The sequence below is a fragment of the Hoplias malabaricus genome, chromosome 1 (assembly GCF_029633855.1).
Source record: "Hoplias malabaricus isolate fHopMal1 chromosome 1, fHopMal1.hap1, whole genome shotgun sequence".
Classification (NCBI taxonomy): Eukaryota; Metazoa; Chordata; class Actinopteri; order Characiformes; family Erythrinidae; genus Hoplias; species Hoplias malabaricus.
Genome location: NC_089800.1, coordinates 68,414,599 through 68,428,610, shown reverse-complemented (window position 1 = coordinate 68,428,610; position 14,012 = coordinate 68,414,599). Strand labels below are relative to the sequence as shown.

The 14,012-nt window shown below is 38.7% G+C and overlaps 1 protein-coding gene across 3 annotated transcripts in view; it reads left to right on the top strand.

Moving 5' to 3' along the window:
• Window positions 1-14,012, top strand: part of rgs7a (regulator of G protein signaling 7a) — a 69,572-nt gene that overhangs the window by 54,136 nt on the left and 1,424 nt on the right. Inside the window, exons 7-17 of one of the 3 annotated variants that reach the window (XM_066682310.1) lie at window positions 816-880; window positions 1,908-1,984; window positions 3,808-3,889; window positions 5,266-5,340; window positions 6,472-6,570; window positions 6,959-7,020; window positions 11,171-11,281; window positions 11,779-11,904; window positions 12,270-12,456; window positions 13,065-13,154; window positions 13,398-13,924. In XM_066682310.1, the coding sequence (XP_066538407.1) occupies window positions 816-880; window positions 1,908-1,984; window positions 3,808-3,889; window positions 5,266-5,340; window positions 6,472-6,570; window positions 6,959-7,020; window positions 11,171-11,281; window positions 11,779-11,904; window positions 12,270-12,456; window positions 13,065-13,154; window positions 13,398-13,562 (1,139 nt within the window). In that variant the 3' untranslated portion in view covers window positions 13,563-13,924. The remainder of the gene's footprint in view (window positions 1-815; window positions 881-1,907; window positions 1,985-3,807; window positions 3,890-5,265; window positions 5,341-6,471; window positions 6,571-6,958; window positions 7,021-11,170; window positions 11,282-11,778; window positions 11,905-12,269; window positions 12,457-13,064; window positions 13,155-13,397; window positions 13,925-14,012) is intronic. The other 2 variants (XM_066682303.1, XM_066682296.1) reach the window with 2 other exon arrangements.

Here is a 14,012-nt window from a genome sequence, read left to right as displayed (position 1 = left end):
TTGAAATTGCAGAACAAACAATATGGTCAGTATGATCAAACTGGCAGTGACCAAAAGTGTTATTTGATGGGAAAACAAACCCCTACATTTTCAGAAATACTAATACACACGTAGACAGGGACCTAGGAAACTTGGTTTATGTCTTCTTTATGGGGAAAAATATCCTCATCATTTTATCATCATATATCATCATTTTGCACTGTTGCATTCCTATAGGAACAGGATTAGTGACCACTGATAAGGAATTAAAATGTGAATGTGTATATATGTGTGCATGTGTGTTTGTGTGTACACATATGGAGAGTGAATGTGGAGAGAGGGAGCCAGCAGGCTTCACCTTTTAATGAGAGTATGCGAACATGAGCTTAATCAAATCCTTCCAGATGGTCAGAGATCAGCTGGATATGGACGAGTTTGTGTGTGTGTGTCTCTCTCTTTCTGTGTGTGTGTGTGTTTGTGGTTACACCATCTGTGTGTATTTGGCTCAGGGGCTCGCAATCTCAGGTCACTGTAAATTTAAACTTCCCACTCAGAGCTGGACGTGTGATGTGATGGCTTTCGCCTTCACACAAGGACTTCTAAGAAACCTTTTAATGCACAAACCTCCTAACAGCCCCATACGCTATCATGCTTCTCTCATGTGACCAAACTTAGACTGCGGAGGAGGAGGGATTCACCAATCAAGTGTGTGAAATTGTGTGGGAAAGCATCAACACCTTGTGTGTGTGTGTGTGTGTGTGTGTGTGTGTGTGTGTGTGCACACCCGCCCAAATGTGTTCGCTGTAATTCACACCTCTCCATATCTTGCTGTGCAGCTGTGTACCTGTGCAAGCGAACAATGCAAAACAAAGCTCGTCTGGAGCTGGCGGACTACGAAGCAGTAAGAAATCTCCCTTTGCATTCACAATTCATATTCATATTAATATTCATGCGCTTCTTATCTCTCCATCCACTTCACAGCCTTTTTATAGTACAGCTCTCTATTCCTTTCATCTCTCTCTGGCCCTCTTCTCCCTGTTCTTTTCCCCTTTTTCTCTGTCATTGCCTCCCCCTTCTTTCTTTACTTTCCTTCATTCTTGTTTTTTCTAGTTGTATTTGCAGTCCGTAATTATCTGCCTTGTCATAAATATCAAAATTCCCAACTCTTTTAGTTAATGATGATATGTCTGTTGAACTGTCAACTATTCACATCTACATTCCTTGTGCTAAGTACCTAATAAAACCCAGAAGTTGCCCCTTCCAATTATCTGACATTAGAGCTAATGAGGGGGCTAACCGGAGCAACGTTGTTCAGGTTTTATTATTATTTTTTTTTTTGTATTTTGTTTTGCTGTTGTTTTTCTTTACTTAATGCATCAGTACCCAGAGGTGGTTTTAAGTGTCTTAGAGACTCATCAAATCATTATTTTGCAAAAATACAAAGATGATGTTATGCAGGATATTGCGAACAAAATGCTCATGCACAGACTCTGGAATTATCAATTTAAATATTGAAGGAAACATAAACATAAATAGAGAGTGCATGGAAATATTCAAGTCAAGTACACTAAACAGTACCCTAGAGAGTTTGTGGAGTATCCACCAGCTTTCATTTTTCTGTATTAATTTCTGTATTTTTTATTTTCCACATTGATGGATGCTTTAATATAAATGAAAATAAACAAGCATGCTTTGATACTCCATTTAAATAATGCCTCTTAAAGCTCATTATCTGCCAAGTTGCATATTAAAATGATGTTATTTAAAGCAGGTCTGTTATAGGCATGGTGAAATTCCCTGAGCCTGGTTTCCTGCAATGGCTAATCTGACCTGCCCTCTGACATTTACTCTCTCTCTCTCTCTCTCTCTCTCTCTCTCTCTCTCTCTCCCTCTCTCTCACTCACTTTCTTTCTTTTTCTGTGATTCAGGAGAGCTTAGCTCGTCTCCAGCGTGCCTTTGCCAGGAAATGGGAGTTCATATTTATGCAAGCAGAAGCACAAGCTAAGTTAGTGCCTATTTAACATTCTAGCAGTCATCAGTGGTCAAAGGTCACACTTTATCTGCAGATTATGAAATTGGCACAAAATCATTACCTTTCTAGCCATTAGTGTATTAGATCTATCTGAGCTGAGATCTATAGACCGTAGAAGCTGTGTGTAGTCTACAGTAATTCATTTAAACTTAGATATATATAATCTGTTCTTTGTGCATCTCTGTTAAGATCTATGTTGATCAAATCAGGCAGTTAGAGCAGTTTCTTTATAAATTAGTCTTCATGCAAAATCATTTACATCAGGTAGGTCAGAGTATCATTCATAATCATAATTAATAATCTTCTCATGCCACTACCAATATTGACACATTGGCCTTAAAACTGATTTCATTTTAAAAACATTTGTGTATATATATTTGTAATGCATGTAATTTACTGCACAAATCTTTCTACAATAGTCAATAGTACCTAGGGGTGGGAATCACAGGGCATGTCACATTATATCATTATCACGATATTTTGCCCATGATTATGATGATATTGCGATACTGTGATTCTGCGATACTCTATATATTGTAAGACTCCTTCTATGATACATCACAGCATCTTTGTAAACAAAGAGGATAAAATACCCAGAAACAAGGAAATACCAAGAATTATGTAATGATTGGTATCAGTTTCACAATGTACATCTAAATGCATAGCTTAGCTTGCTCGTGTATCTTTAACACACATACACTGACTGCAACTCTTCCAAGTATGTCATCATTTCAATGTTGTGACAGCCATAAACTGTCAAAGTGGTAGAATGTGTACAATTTGATTAGCGTCACCATGTGGAGTAATGAAGCAGTGACAATAGTAAGCCTTAGGGAGTTTAGAGAACCTACGATACAATAAAAATATCTATATTTGATGCCACATATTGCTAACATATCACAAATGAAAACTACAATTTATCGCAGTATCTATATTACCACTACTCACAAAGCAGTATGCGAAATGTCAAGTAAAGCAAATAAAACACATCACATTAAAAACTTTTTTTTTCTGCTTGACTCAAACTGAAAACTTGCATGCTTTTAATTTCTATGACTATTCTATAATAAAAGTCTACTAGGTATATTCTAGTCTCAGATCAGTTGACTTTAACCTGGATTGATAAAAGAGTGTTATATGAATTACCAGTGTAATAAATAAAATGCCCACACCCCCCAAAATCAGAAAAAAATTACAATGTCATTTTTCCTAATATCGTGCAGCGCTATGTGACACACATTCAAACTGTAATTAGTTGTATCCAGCAGTCTTGGATTTTCACAGCTGTGTTATGGGGATGTTGAGAGGTGTGCATCAGAGATAATGAATAATTAGTATTTGTTTGAAACCTGTAAAAAGTGTGCTGTGTATGAAATGTAATTCTGACAGACAATTAGCAGGTTTTAACTACTAAGACTAATTACTTTGGTAATAAAATTTGCTTTTAAATGCATTTTGAAATTTTGAATGTTTTTTTTTTATATTGTCTAGTACTGAAGTAATCCTGCATTGTAAATTTAACCTGTTGCATTACAGTACCAGGCACTATTAGTCCTAATATTTATCCAGGTCTAAATAATATTGTTATATGAAGTGTCTAATGGCTGCTGTGTGTTAGGAAGAATGACATGCAGAGATAGGTGACAGCTTATTAGGTTCTAGGCATTTATGCCTGCATGAGCAATTGTGCTGTTTGCTAAAAAGCAGCATTCATGTAGGGATGCTGCACTTTAGTGATGCTTTTAAAGCCAACAGAGGATCTTAACTGAGCTGGGTTCTGCCTTCCATCTGCCCAGAGTTGATAAGAAGAGGGATAAAATCGAGAGGAAAATTCTCGACAGTCAGGAGAGAGCATTCTGGGATGTACACAGACCAGTGGTAAGTTTGTGTGTGTGCATGTGCACATAAGCTGCCGCAATTGTGTTTTTGCAGCATTTTCCAAACTGAATAGCTGCTGACAAGCCTCAGCATCCTCCTGTGTGTAATTTAGACTCATTTAATGAACTCATATATTTTGTATATCTTCAGAGTTTAATACACATTTTCTGGGCATGTACTCTACCTTTCATTTAATTCGTCCTAATTGCTTGCGTTTCATATTGAGTTTCATATTGTTAAATTGAATTAAACCCTAGCTAATCCCTGTATATATTTGGATGTTTTATATTTTGAACATCCAAAAGGTATCGACCTCTATTTTGGTATAACTATCATCTTATAAGATATTTTTATAGGAAGTGGCATACAGCATTGTGCAAAAGTAAGAGACCACCTTTTATTAATTTTATTTTGAGTTAAAACTGCCATTAAAAGTTATTAATCTTCCAGCCATAAACATAAAAAGCAAAATACATTTTATGTTGCTCTACCAAGTCTGGCACAGTTGTTAAAGCGTTATAATTATAACAGCATTGTGTTATAATTTTATGAACCCCATCTTTGGAAACGTTGACACCTTATATGCTAGTGGGATTTTTTATTATCTGTAATCACAGAAATATCTTCATTGGCCACTGTAGATTTACATTGGAAATATATTTTGTGAAAGCTGAGGTGTGTGGCTACTGACTTATGTGAATGTTGGTGTCAGTTTAGTGGGACTGTCTATATAATATACATCCCTTGCCTCTACTAAAAGGCAGTCTAAATTTAAATTGAAAAACACTAAAGTGCGGTCTCTGGGTTTTTGCACAGTACAGTAGTTTTTTATGATACTCCAGTGGTGATAGAAATAATTGTCCCTGCCTTTAATTGGACCAGTTTGCATAGATTGTTATTTTATTTAGATTGTTGCATGTACAAATAGAGTTGTGTTTTTTGTTTTGTGGGAAAACAGTTATTTCTGCCTCAGTGGCTCTCTACTAATCTCCCTCATTAACAATTTCATGCTAACTGTGCTAATCCTTCGAGCTTCAGCGCTGCTGAAAAATCCTCAACCCTTGTCCATGTTTGTACAATCTGTGTTTAAGTGAGGTTTTTCTATCTGAATGTTGTTTGTATGTATTTGCTATCATTCCAGGCTCGCTATCATTCCAAGCAAAGAGAGCTGTCACTAAGAGTAATATTTGATCTTTTGTCAGCTTTATTTCTCAGTAGCCATCTGGCTGCATGCAAAACTTCAGTTTTGTGAATTTAGATGGGTCGATTGCTGATCTGTGTGTATTTGTGTGTATGTGTGTGTGTGTGTGTATATGTGTGTGTGTGTGTGTGTGTGTGTGTGTGCGTGCGTACATGTGTGTGTGTTTGTATTTCAGCCAGGGTGTGTGAACACGACAGAAGTGGACATTAAAAAGTCCTCCAGAATGAAAAACCCTCACAAAACAAGAAAGGTACAGCAGATATGAGCATATCAGTATTTTCAGTATAGCCTTCAGTAAACCAACCAAGGCATTATCACTTTTACATCTCATAAATTCAGTAACCAGTGGAGCCAGATAATCAATTATCTTAGGCTACTTTCACACACAGCAGGTAAAAGTGTCCCAAATCTGATTTTGTAATCAAATTCGGCTGTTTAAACTGTCTATATAATGTGACCTATATCTGACATAAGTCTGAACAGGATGATGTATCAGGCACTGACCGGAAGGAAATGTCCTTCTGTTTCATACAAAGCACTTTTGCAATTTTTGTAAATGAACAAATGGGACCGGACTGTGCAGCAAAAAACTCCCATTTCCTTATTCAAATTAGCACTTTGTTAAAAATAGAGTATTAATTAAAGACTGTAAAGAATATTAAAATGTGAACAGTTGTAAACAAAAAGGTCTCCAAGATAACTGGATGAATGCCCAGGTAATGAGTAATATTTTCATGATCCACATTTATTCAGCTTACCAACATGAACAATATAAAACTGATATAGAACTACTTATAAAGAAGCTATTTTCTTGTTTGTTTTATAAAAACACTTAATAGATTTATTTTCTTATAAATGAGAGACAGGAGCATGGATTAAGAAGTTTTTTGGTTCCCAGTATTTTTTACAAAACAAAAATGCTTTGACTAGGCTGATTCCATGTGCTAAACACCTCAAATTAAAATGAATATGCTTTGGACCATAGTCCAGAAATCATTCTCAACAGCCGGAGTGACAGAAAAGTCACATGGATTCTGATCTGCCCATTTCAGACAGAGTCGCATTGCCACAGATCAGGTGTGGATCGGAACTCAGTACCACATATGAAAGTGGCCCAACTCTGATTATATACCATCAGATTCAATGCGATTTATGCTGTTTACACAGCCATACACAACACACCTGTGTCACAAAAGAAGAAACAAATCAGATTGGGCCACTTTTGATCTGTGAATGTAGCCATACTGCACCGTGTCTTTAAATGTTTGATCAAACAAACAAATCACAATTATCTGTCACTCTAGGCACTTTTTGAAATTATTCAGTTATAAACCATGTGTTGTTTTTCATTGTTTATTGTGTTGTTTTTTTCCCTGTTCAGTCTGTATACGGCCTTCAGAATGATATCCGCAGTCATAGCCCCACCCACACACCAGCTCCAGAGGCCAAGCAGCCAACCGTGGAAGAACTCCAAGAACAGGTGCAGTCTGATTGGTCTGATGGTGATTGAGTCATAAGTTATAAAAGAAAGTATAATTAAAAATAAATGTATAATATTGTAGACACCTGCTCATACATTTCTTCTGAATTCAAATGTATTCCTAGGGAATCTGTGCCTCTTTTGCTACAGTAACAACCCCTTTTATTTTTGTGTAGAAGTCAGGTCATGACTCATGTTGGATGTTTATAGAGAAATAAGCTTTAATTTGTATAATTACAAATGGATGCTGTTTTTGAAGAAGAAACATATTTCTTTATGGAGAGCAGCAAGGGGTCCCCACGAAAGCACGTTGTTGATGTTTTCATCCTCTTGTGGACATTTGTTGCCCACAAAGAGCTGAACTGTTTGTTCCTCACTGTCTTTCCAGATCAAATTCTGGCAGGCACAGTTAGACAGACATCGATTGAAGATGTCCAAAGTTGCAGAGGGGTAAGTGTGTGTGTGTGGAGAGAGAGGGAGCAGGAGAGAGAGAATCTGATTGAAAGGGAGTGTGTACTTTGATCTAGCATTTGATCCTCATTACTTTACAGTGCTTAAAGCTTCTCTTGTTATTGTTATTGATCCCCTTAATGGGCCATCTAGTTCACACTCGTGCTGAAAGACAAACATTATCTCTTCGGATTTATGATGAAGTTGTCCTGCTAGCTCAGTGATAAATCTTTATACTGACATATCGACCTGCGTAAAATACCTGCTGCTGGGGACTGTGGTTTTAAGTCAATTTTGCTTATGCTGCATAATTTATTAATTATGAAGCATCATCATTTTTCTGCTGGCTATTACAAGTTGCTTCTGACAGTGCAAGTTCTTTAATGGTATGATCAGTATATAATGCTGTTTATTGACAAATTAATTTTCCTACTTACCTTTTACTTCTGGTCCTGTCTTTCTTTTTGAATCTTGTCTGTTATATGATTTAGACCTGTTACCCTGGTTTAATTATTTGCACATTTTTAGAATACAGATGTGTGTTTTTTGTCCCTATTTTTAATCTTTTATCATTTATTAATTTACAGAAACCAATGTATAGTCGATGGTCTTGTTATAAAATGGTATTAGTCTGTTCTGATTTTACTTGTATATTGTTTGTAGTTTTGTTAAAGGTGTATAAAACCAAACTCCTAGACATGCAGGCTGCTTCTACAAACATTTGTGAAAGAATGGGTAGCTCTATGGAACTCAGTGAATTCAAGCATGGCACTGTAATTTCTTTGCTACTAAATATTCCACAGTCAACTGTCAGTGTTATTATAATAACAATGTGGAAGCCATTGGGAACGACAGCAATTCAGCCACAGAGAAGTTTGAGTCGCATATTGTGCAGAGATCAATGACATTCTGCGGAGTCAGTCGTTACACACCTCCTAACTTCATGTTGCCTTCAGATTATGCCATGGCAGAACAGCAGAACAGCATGGCAGAACAGCAGTGTTCAAGCCTTACATCACCAAGTGCAATGCAAAGCGTCAGATGCAGTGGTGTAAAGCACGCTGCCACTGGACTCTAGAGCAGTGGTGACGTGTTTTCTGGCGTGACGAATCACGCTTCTCCATCTGGCCATCCAATGGACAAGTCTGGGTTTGGTGGTTGCCAGGAGAATGGTACTTGTCTAACTGCATTGTGCCAAGTGTAAAATTTGGTGCGGGGAGTACGGCGTGACCTCATAAATGTGCTTCTAGAAGAATGGTCAAAAACTCCCATAAAAACACAGCCCTAAACCTTGTGGAAAGCCTTCCCAGAAGAGTTGAAACTCTTCTATAGCTGCAAAGGGGGGCCTGACATCATATTAAACCCTATGGATTAAGAATGGGCTATCACTCAAGTTCAAATGTGTGCGAAGACAGACATGAAAACTTTTGGCATTATAGTGTATAATAAATAGTAAGGGCTCTATTTTTGTGGACACAGCAAAAGTTCAGACATACGCAATATGACCAAAGCGCAAGCGTGTGTGGGCACGCAAAAATAGTGTTTGGTATTTTCGCGACTGAGGCGCTAATCCGAAGCAGAACGGCCCAAATACAAAAAGAGCAGCTCGCCAAAAAATCCCATATTATGTAAATACTGATTTTATCCTCATCACAGTGAGCAGTATAGCTGGTGGTGTGGACTTGAACGCTCTTCAGTCCATCCAAATCAAGAAATATAATGCAGAGGAAAGAAAAGTGGATGGAATGTGCCAGTTCAACATTGCAGGCACAACCATAACAGTCTGATGGAGAAAAAACAGTCTGTAGCTTAGGCAAGGATTTTGACAGATCTTTCAAGGACATTATGTATTCAGGCAATCTGTTTAATGGCTGTATGAAAATTGTGGACAAGTCTGGCCTAACTCAGAAATTCAAAGCCTGGATATTCTTTCAAGAATCCCCTACCTCATCTATGCAGTTCTGATCTCAACAGCTGAAACTGTAGAGGGAAATGTCAGCAAAAATCTCAGGTGATGACTGGACCTGCAGGATTATAGTCTGTGGACACCACAACAAATGATAAACAAACTGCCATTCAGTTACTTAGAGGAGAAATTCATGGTAACAAGACCTACAGAGGTGAGTCAGTACAGGGACTGTCTGGGGTTGCAAGAGCAGGGATTCAGGTGAGGACTTGAAGGAAGAGGAGAGCAGAAGAAACTGCTCAGGAAACAGGCAAAGCTCTGTCATGAGAGTTGGGCTAGGATCTGTTTCAACTTCCCAGATGGACGTCATCAGAGGGAAAGGTGTCCCATCGTTGAGTTGGGAGCAGCAGTGTAAGAGTGGAACCTTCAATGTGGTGAGGATGTAGCAGTAGGGATCTTGGACAAGATGGGAGAATGCATTCAAGAGGAACGCGACCTAGAATGAGCTTTGAAAAATGAGCTATGTCGCATTTCTCACCCAGGTCCATTGTACTTCCAAACCTGAACAGATTGGGGAAATCGAGGAATTCAAATCGAGGAACCCTTTTGCACATACCTTATGCACATACCATGCTATGCCTAGATCAGAGTGCATGATATCTTCACAACATTCACTATGTCAGATTAGTGCTATAAATTTGTGCAGTGTCTTGGTCGGGAGAATATTAACGCTACATGTTTGACATGGACCATTCTTTGTTCACGTCATTGACTTCAGAGTGTCTTGGGGAGGCGGGTCAAGAAACTGTCTATCATGGCTACAGAAGCACTGTGTGTTGCTGATGGTTTTGTGTTCCAAGAAGAAGAAGACACGATTGTGGACCTGTTTCTGTGTGTCTTTCTGTTCCTGTCTCTTTCGAAGAGGAGAGAATAGACTGTCTGTCCTGCTAAGCGAACTTGAGGTCATCATGTCAAGAGCATTTTCTCAGTTACATTTTTCAACATGATAGCTGAGGCAGCAACCTCCCTCTTTCTCTTCTCTGTGTTTATGTATGCGTGCCAGATAGCGCTCTGTCCTCCTATTGGTCATTGTCAAGGAACATGCTGTACGATATTTCAGACTAGTTGAAAAAATTCTAACATGCTAGACTTTTAGTCATGGGATGCCATATCGCTGATCTTTGATTATGTCACACTACATGACCGTTACTCGTCCCCGATTCTCATATTCAGTTCAGACACTGGAAAATTGACAAAATCGTGACAAAATCAGGCTAAATTTGTGTTAGGGGGTTTATTTAGCGATGTATACACAGTGTCACTACTGTTGAGTTCAGAATGTAGGTTACATTTTATTTATGCTGAAATATGTGCTAAATATCTCTCATCTATCGCTTAGCCTTTATCTATCGCTCTCTCTGTCTCTCTCATACATGCACGCACACAATCACAATCACACGCACACACACACACACACACACACACACAAACACACGCACACACACACGCACACACACACACACACACACACATATACACACACACACACACACATGCAGACAGAGCTCCTGTTTCATATTGTACATCGCTTAATTCCTCCATGTTTGAGCCACAAGGTACACCGCAGCATTAATCATTTCTGTGTCTGCTGCTACAGCTCTCCCTGAAACTTTTGCTCAGCAAATTAAGAGATCCTAATTTTAAAATAATCAAAACTACAGTTATTATAATAGTAATAGTAATAGTATAATAGTAGAGTAAAAAAGAAGCCAGCTTTTCATTGACTGACTAATTTAAACAAAATTGTGAATAATAAAAAATATTTTTAATAATGACATGACAGATGTTGAATTCAAAATTGTCACAATAGAATATGTTTATTTTTAGTGTGATGTTTGTGGTCATTATGCTTGAAGCGAGGAAATTACCAAGTTGCACTTGAGTTTGCAATTAGAGCAGATCCGAGAAGGCTGATGTGCAAGTGCAGTTTTAAGCCAAAATAAGTTTAAAACTAACGTTGTGGCAGCGGATTTCAAATGCCACATCCTGCCCCATTCCACCCACCTTGTCGCATGTGTGGTTTTACTATACTGTAATGTTTTTATTGCTCCAGTGCAACCACAGATTTAGAGCCCTAAATATTTTGTAGGTTTTTGGACTATGTATGTATGCTATTTATGAAACTTTTGTAAGCTGTTGAGTTACACAGAAGGCAGACTTGTACCTTGTTTGGATATGTTGCAGCTTAATAGGCTACACAGAGCAATACGCAGACTATGATCCATTTCTCTCTACTCCTGACCCCTCCAACCCCTGGATGTCAGATGATGCAACCTTCTGGGAACTGGAGGCGAGGTGTGTAGGATAAACATTCACAAAAACACATGGAAGGCCTGAAGTGTGAGGTGTTTATATGAAGATTTGCATTTAACTGCAATGTTGTGCATTTAAGTGCAATATTATGTAAAAACGTTTTATCAGAGCAGGAAGTGTTTGTTAGAAAAATCAGAAAAAAACAGTGCATAATTTTACTGACAAAAACACCATTATCACGAAGAGAAACAGTCTCACAATTTATTTTTTCATTATGATTCCAATTGATTCCATGATCTTTAAGTAGTGACATATATTAGTGATCAATAGTTTATGAATACACTTATATTAGTAAATAGCCAGATAATATTATTTTGTGTATGTTGCATTTTATATTAAATATTATTTTAAATGGTTTAGAATTGACTACTCTCAAAAATGGATTTAATTGTATTTCCTCTTTCTCTGCATTGATGGATTTATTCTCTTGTAGTTTTTAAATGTAAATACACTTGTAAATATATGTGCTTGTTGTGCAGTAAGGAACCGACTCAGAGCAGGGTTAAGCGCTGGGGTTTTGGGATGGATGAGGTTCTGAAAGATCCAGCGGGAAGAGAGCAGTTCCTCAAATTTCTGGAGTCAGAGTTCAGCTCGGAAAACCTCAGGTGACATCACTACCTCCTGCTGGTGATTCTGTGAACTGCTTTAGCGTCACTTCATCTTACCTGTACATATAAAAAAAACGTTATGCCACCCTAGTTTATTTCATTTTTGGACTACCATTTCAACCTTACTTAATGTTCCTTAGTTTTTATTTTAAGTGATGCTGTTCAGGCTTGAGTCTGATTCAAGTGGGTACACGTGTGTGTCCCTCACACTCATTGCTATGTTGTATGCCATTTGCCTCTTTGTCACTTTCTTTCTTCTCTCTCTCTCTCTCTCTCTCTCTCTCTCTCTCCCTCTGTCTCACTTTCTCTCTCTCACACACACACACACACACACACACACACACAAACACACACACACACAGGTTCTGGTTAGCTGTGCAGGAGCTGAAGAGGAGGCCGATTCGCGAGGTGCCGTCCCGGGTTCAGGAGATCTGGCAGGAGTTTCTGGCTCCAGGAGCACCGAGCGCCATTAACGTTGACTCTAAGAGCTATGACAAAACAACACAGAACGTGAAAGATCCAGGGCGCTACGCTTTCGAAGATGCACAGGTGCAGAAAACAGTGTGGCCTCCATTAGGCATCAGGGGTCAACTTCATTTAAGTCAGTTCAGTTTCAAAATCCCTTATATTTTACTGAAACATCTTTCACAGTGCGACACACACTCACACATTCACTCACACACTCACATCTTCTGACACATTTGAGTCACCTACCAATTCACCTACCAACGTGTGTTTTTGGACTGTGGGAGGAAACCGGAGCACCTGGAGGAAACCCACAGACAGTCACCCGGAGCGGGACTAGAACCCACATCCTCCCTGTCCCTGAAGCTGTGTGACTGCGACACTACCTGCTGCACCACCATACCACCCATTCATGATTTCTTTTAACATAATTTGAATTCGTGGTGCAGCTTTAAAAAAACTTGTATATCAGTGTTAGGCCTTGTTGAATGGTCAGGACTGGTTGAATATTTAGATGTTCTTAGGGGTTGTTTTGCTGGCGTGAAGAAACGCTTGAAACTTGATGGAATGATGGAAATGTTTTAATTTCGTCAGACAAGTTGGGTGTGGTATTCTGCGAAACAACAGATAGGATTTTAGACTGGAATGCTGTTTTAATGTGAGTATTTGAATCAGTTTGTTGTGTATTCCAGGAACACATCTACAAGCTAATGAAAAGTGATTCATACAGTCGTTTCATCAGATCGAGTGCCTACCAGGAGCTCCTGCAGGCCAAAAAGAAGGTAGAACCCAAACATAAACAGTATCCACCACACTATAAACCATACAGTCATCACAGACAACACTGTGAAAGAATTAGAGACACTTTTTTGCCCTGACTTGAACATATGCACGCACGCACATGGTCTCTTTCACACGCACGCACGCACGCACACACACACACACACACACACACACACACACACACACACTCAAGCCCATGCTTGTTTTTACTTTGTGTATCTTCTGATTTATGCTGATTGAAGTCTGGGAGTTTTCAAGACCGCAGAACCTCATTTGAAAAATTCACTCGTAATGTGGTAAGTGGTCGTGCCCCACCCTCAAGTGGCAGCTTAACTGACCAATCAGAAATGAGATCTGGTCAGATGACCCATGTCCTGGTGCTTGAACCTGCCCCAAAACCTCTATAATGTCACGTTTAACTTAACAGACGTGACAGCAATGCTAGTACTACTCTTTCACAGGATGAAGCAGTCTGCTCTCTTCTTCTCTCTTCTCTACTGTTCTCTTCTATTCTCTTCTCTTTTCTTCTCTTCTCTACCCTTTGCTCCTGCCTCTGTTTGTTTCCTCTCCTCTTGTCACCTTTCCTCTACAATCCAGTGTATGTATGTGTATATGTGTGTATTTGATCTGTCTTTTCTGCATGGCAGACATTTTGGCTCTGTGGGGGAAAAAATAGCACAACTGCCAAAATGTCTTCTTGCTCATTTGTTTCTCTCTCCTTGCCTGCAGAAAAGTAAGAACTTGTTTTGAAGGAAAACAATGCTTCCAGGTAACTCCTTTCACTCCGAATCTGCTCCTTATGTCCTCACCTTTTACACTGATAGTTTACTAACACATTTTAATGCATGTCTGTTCAC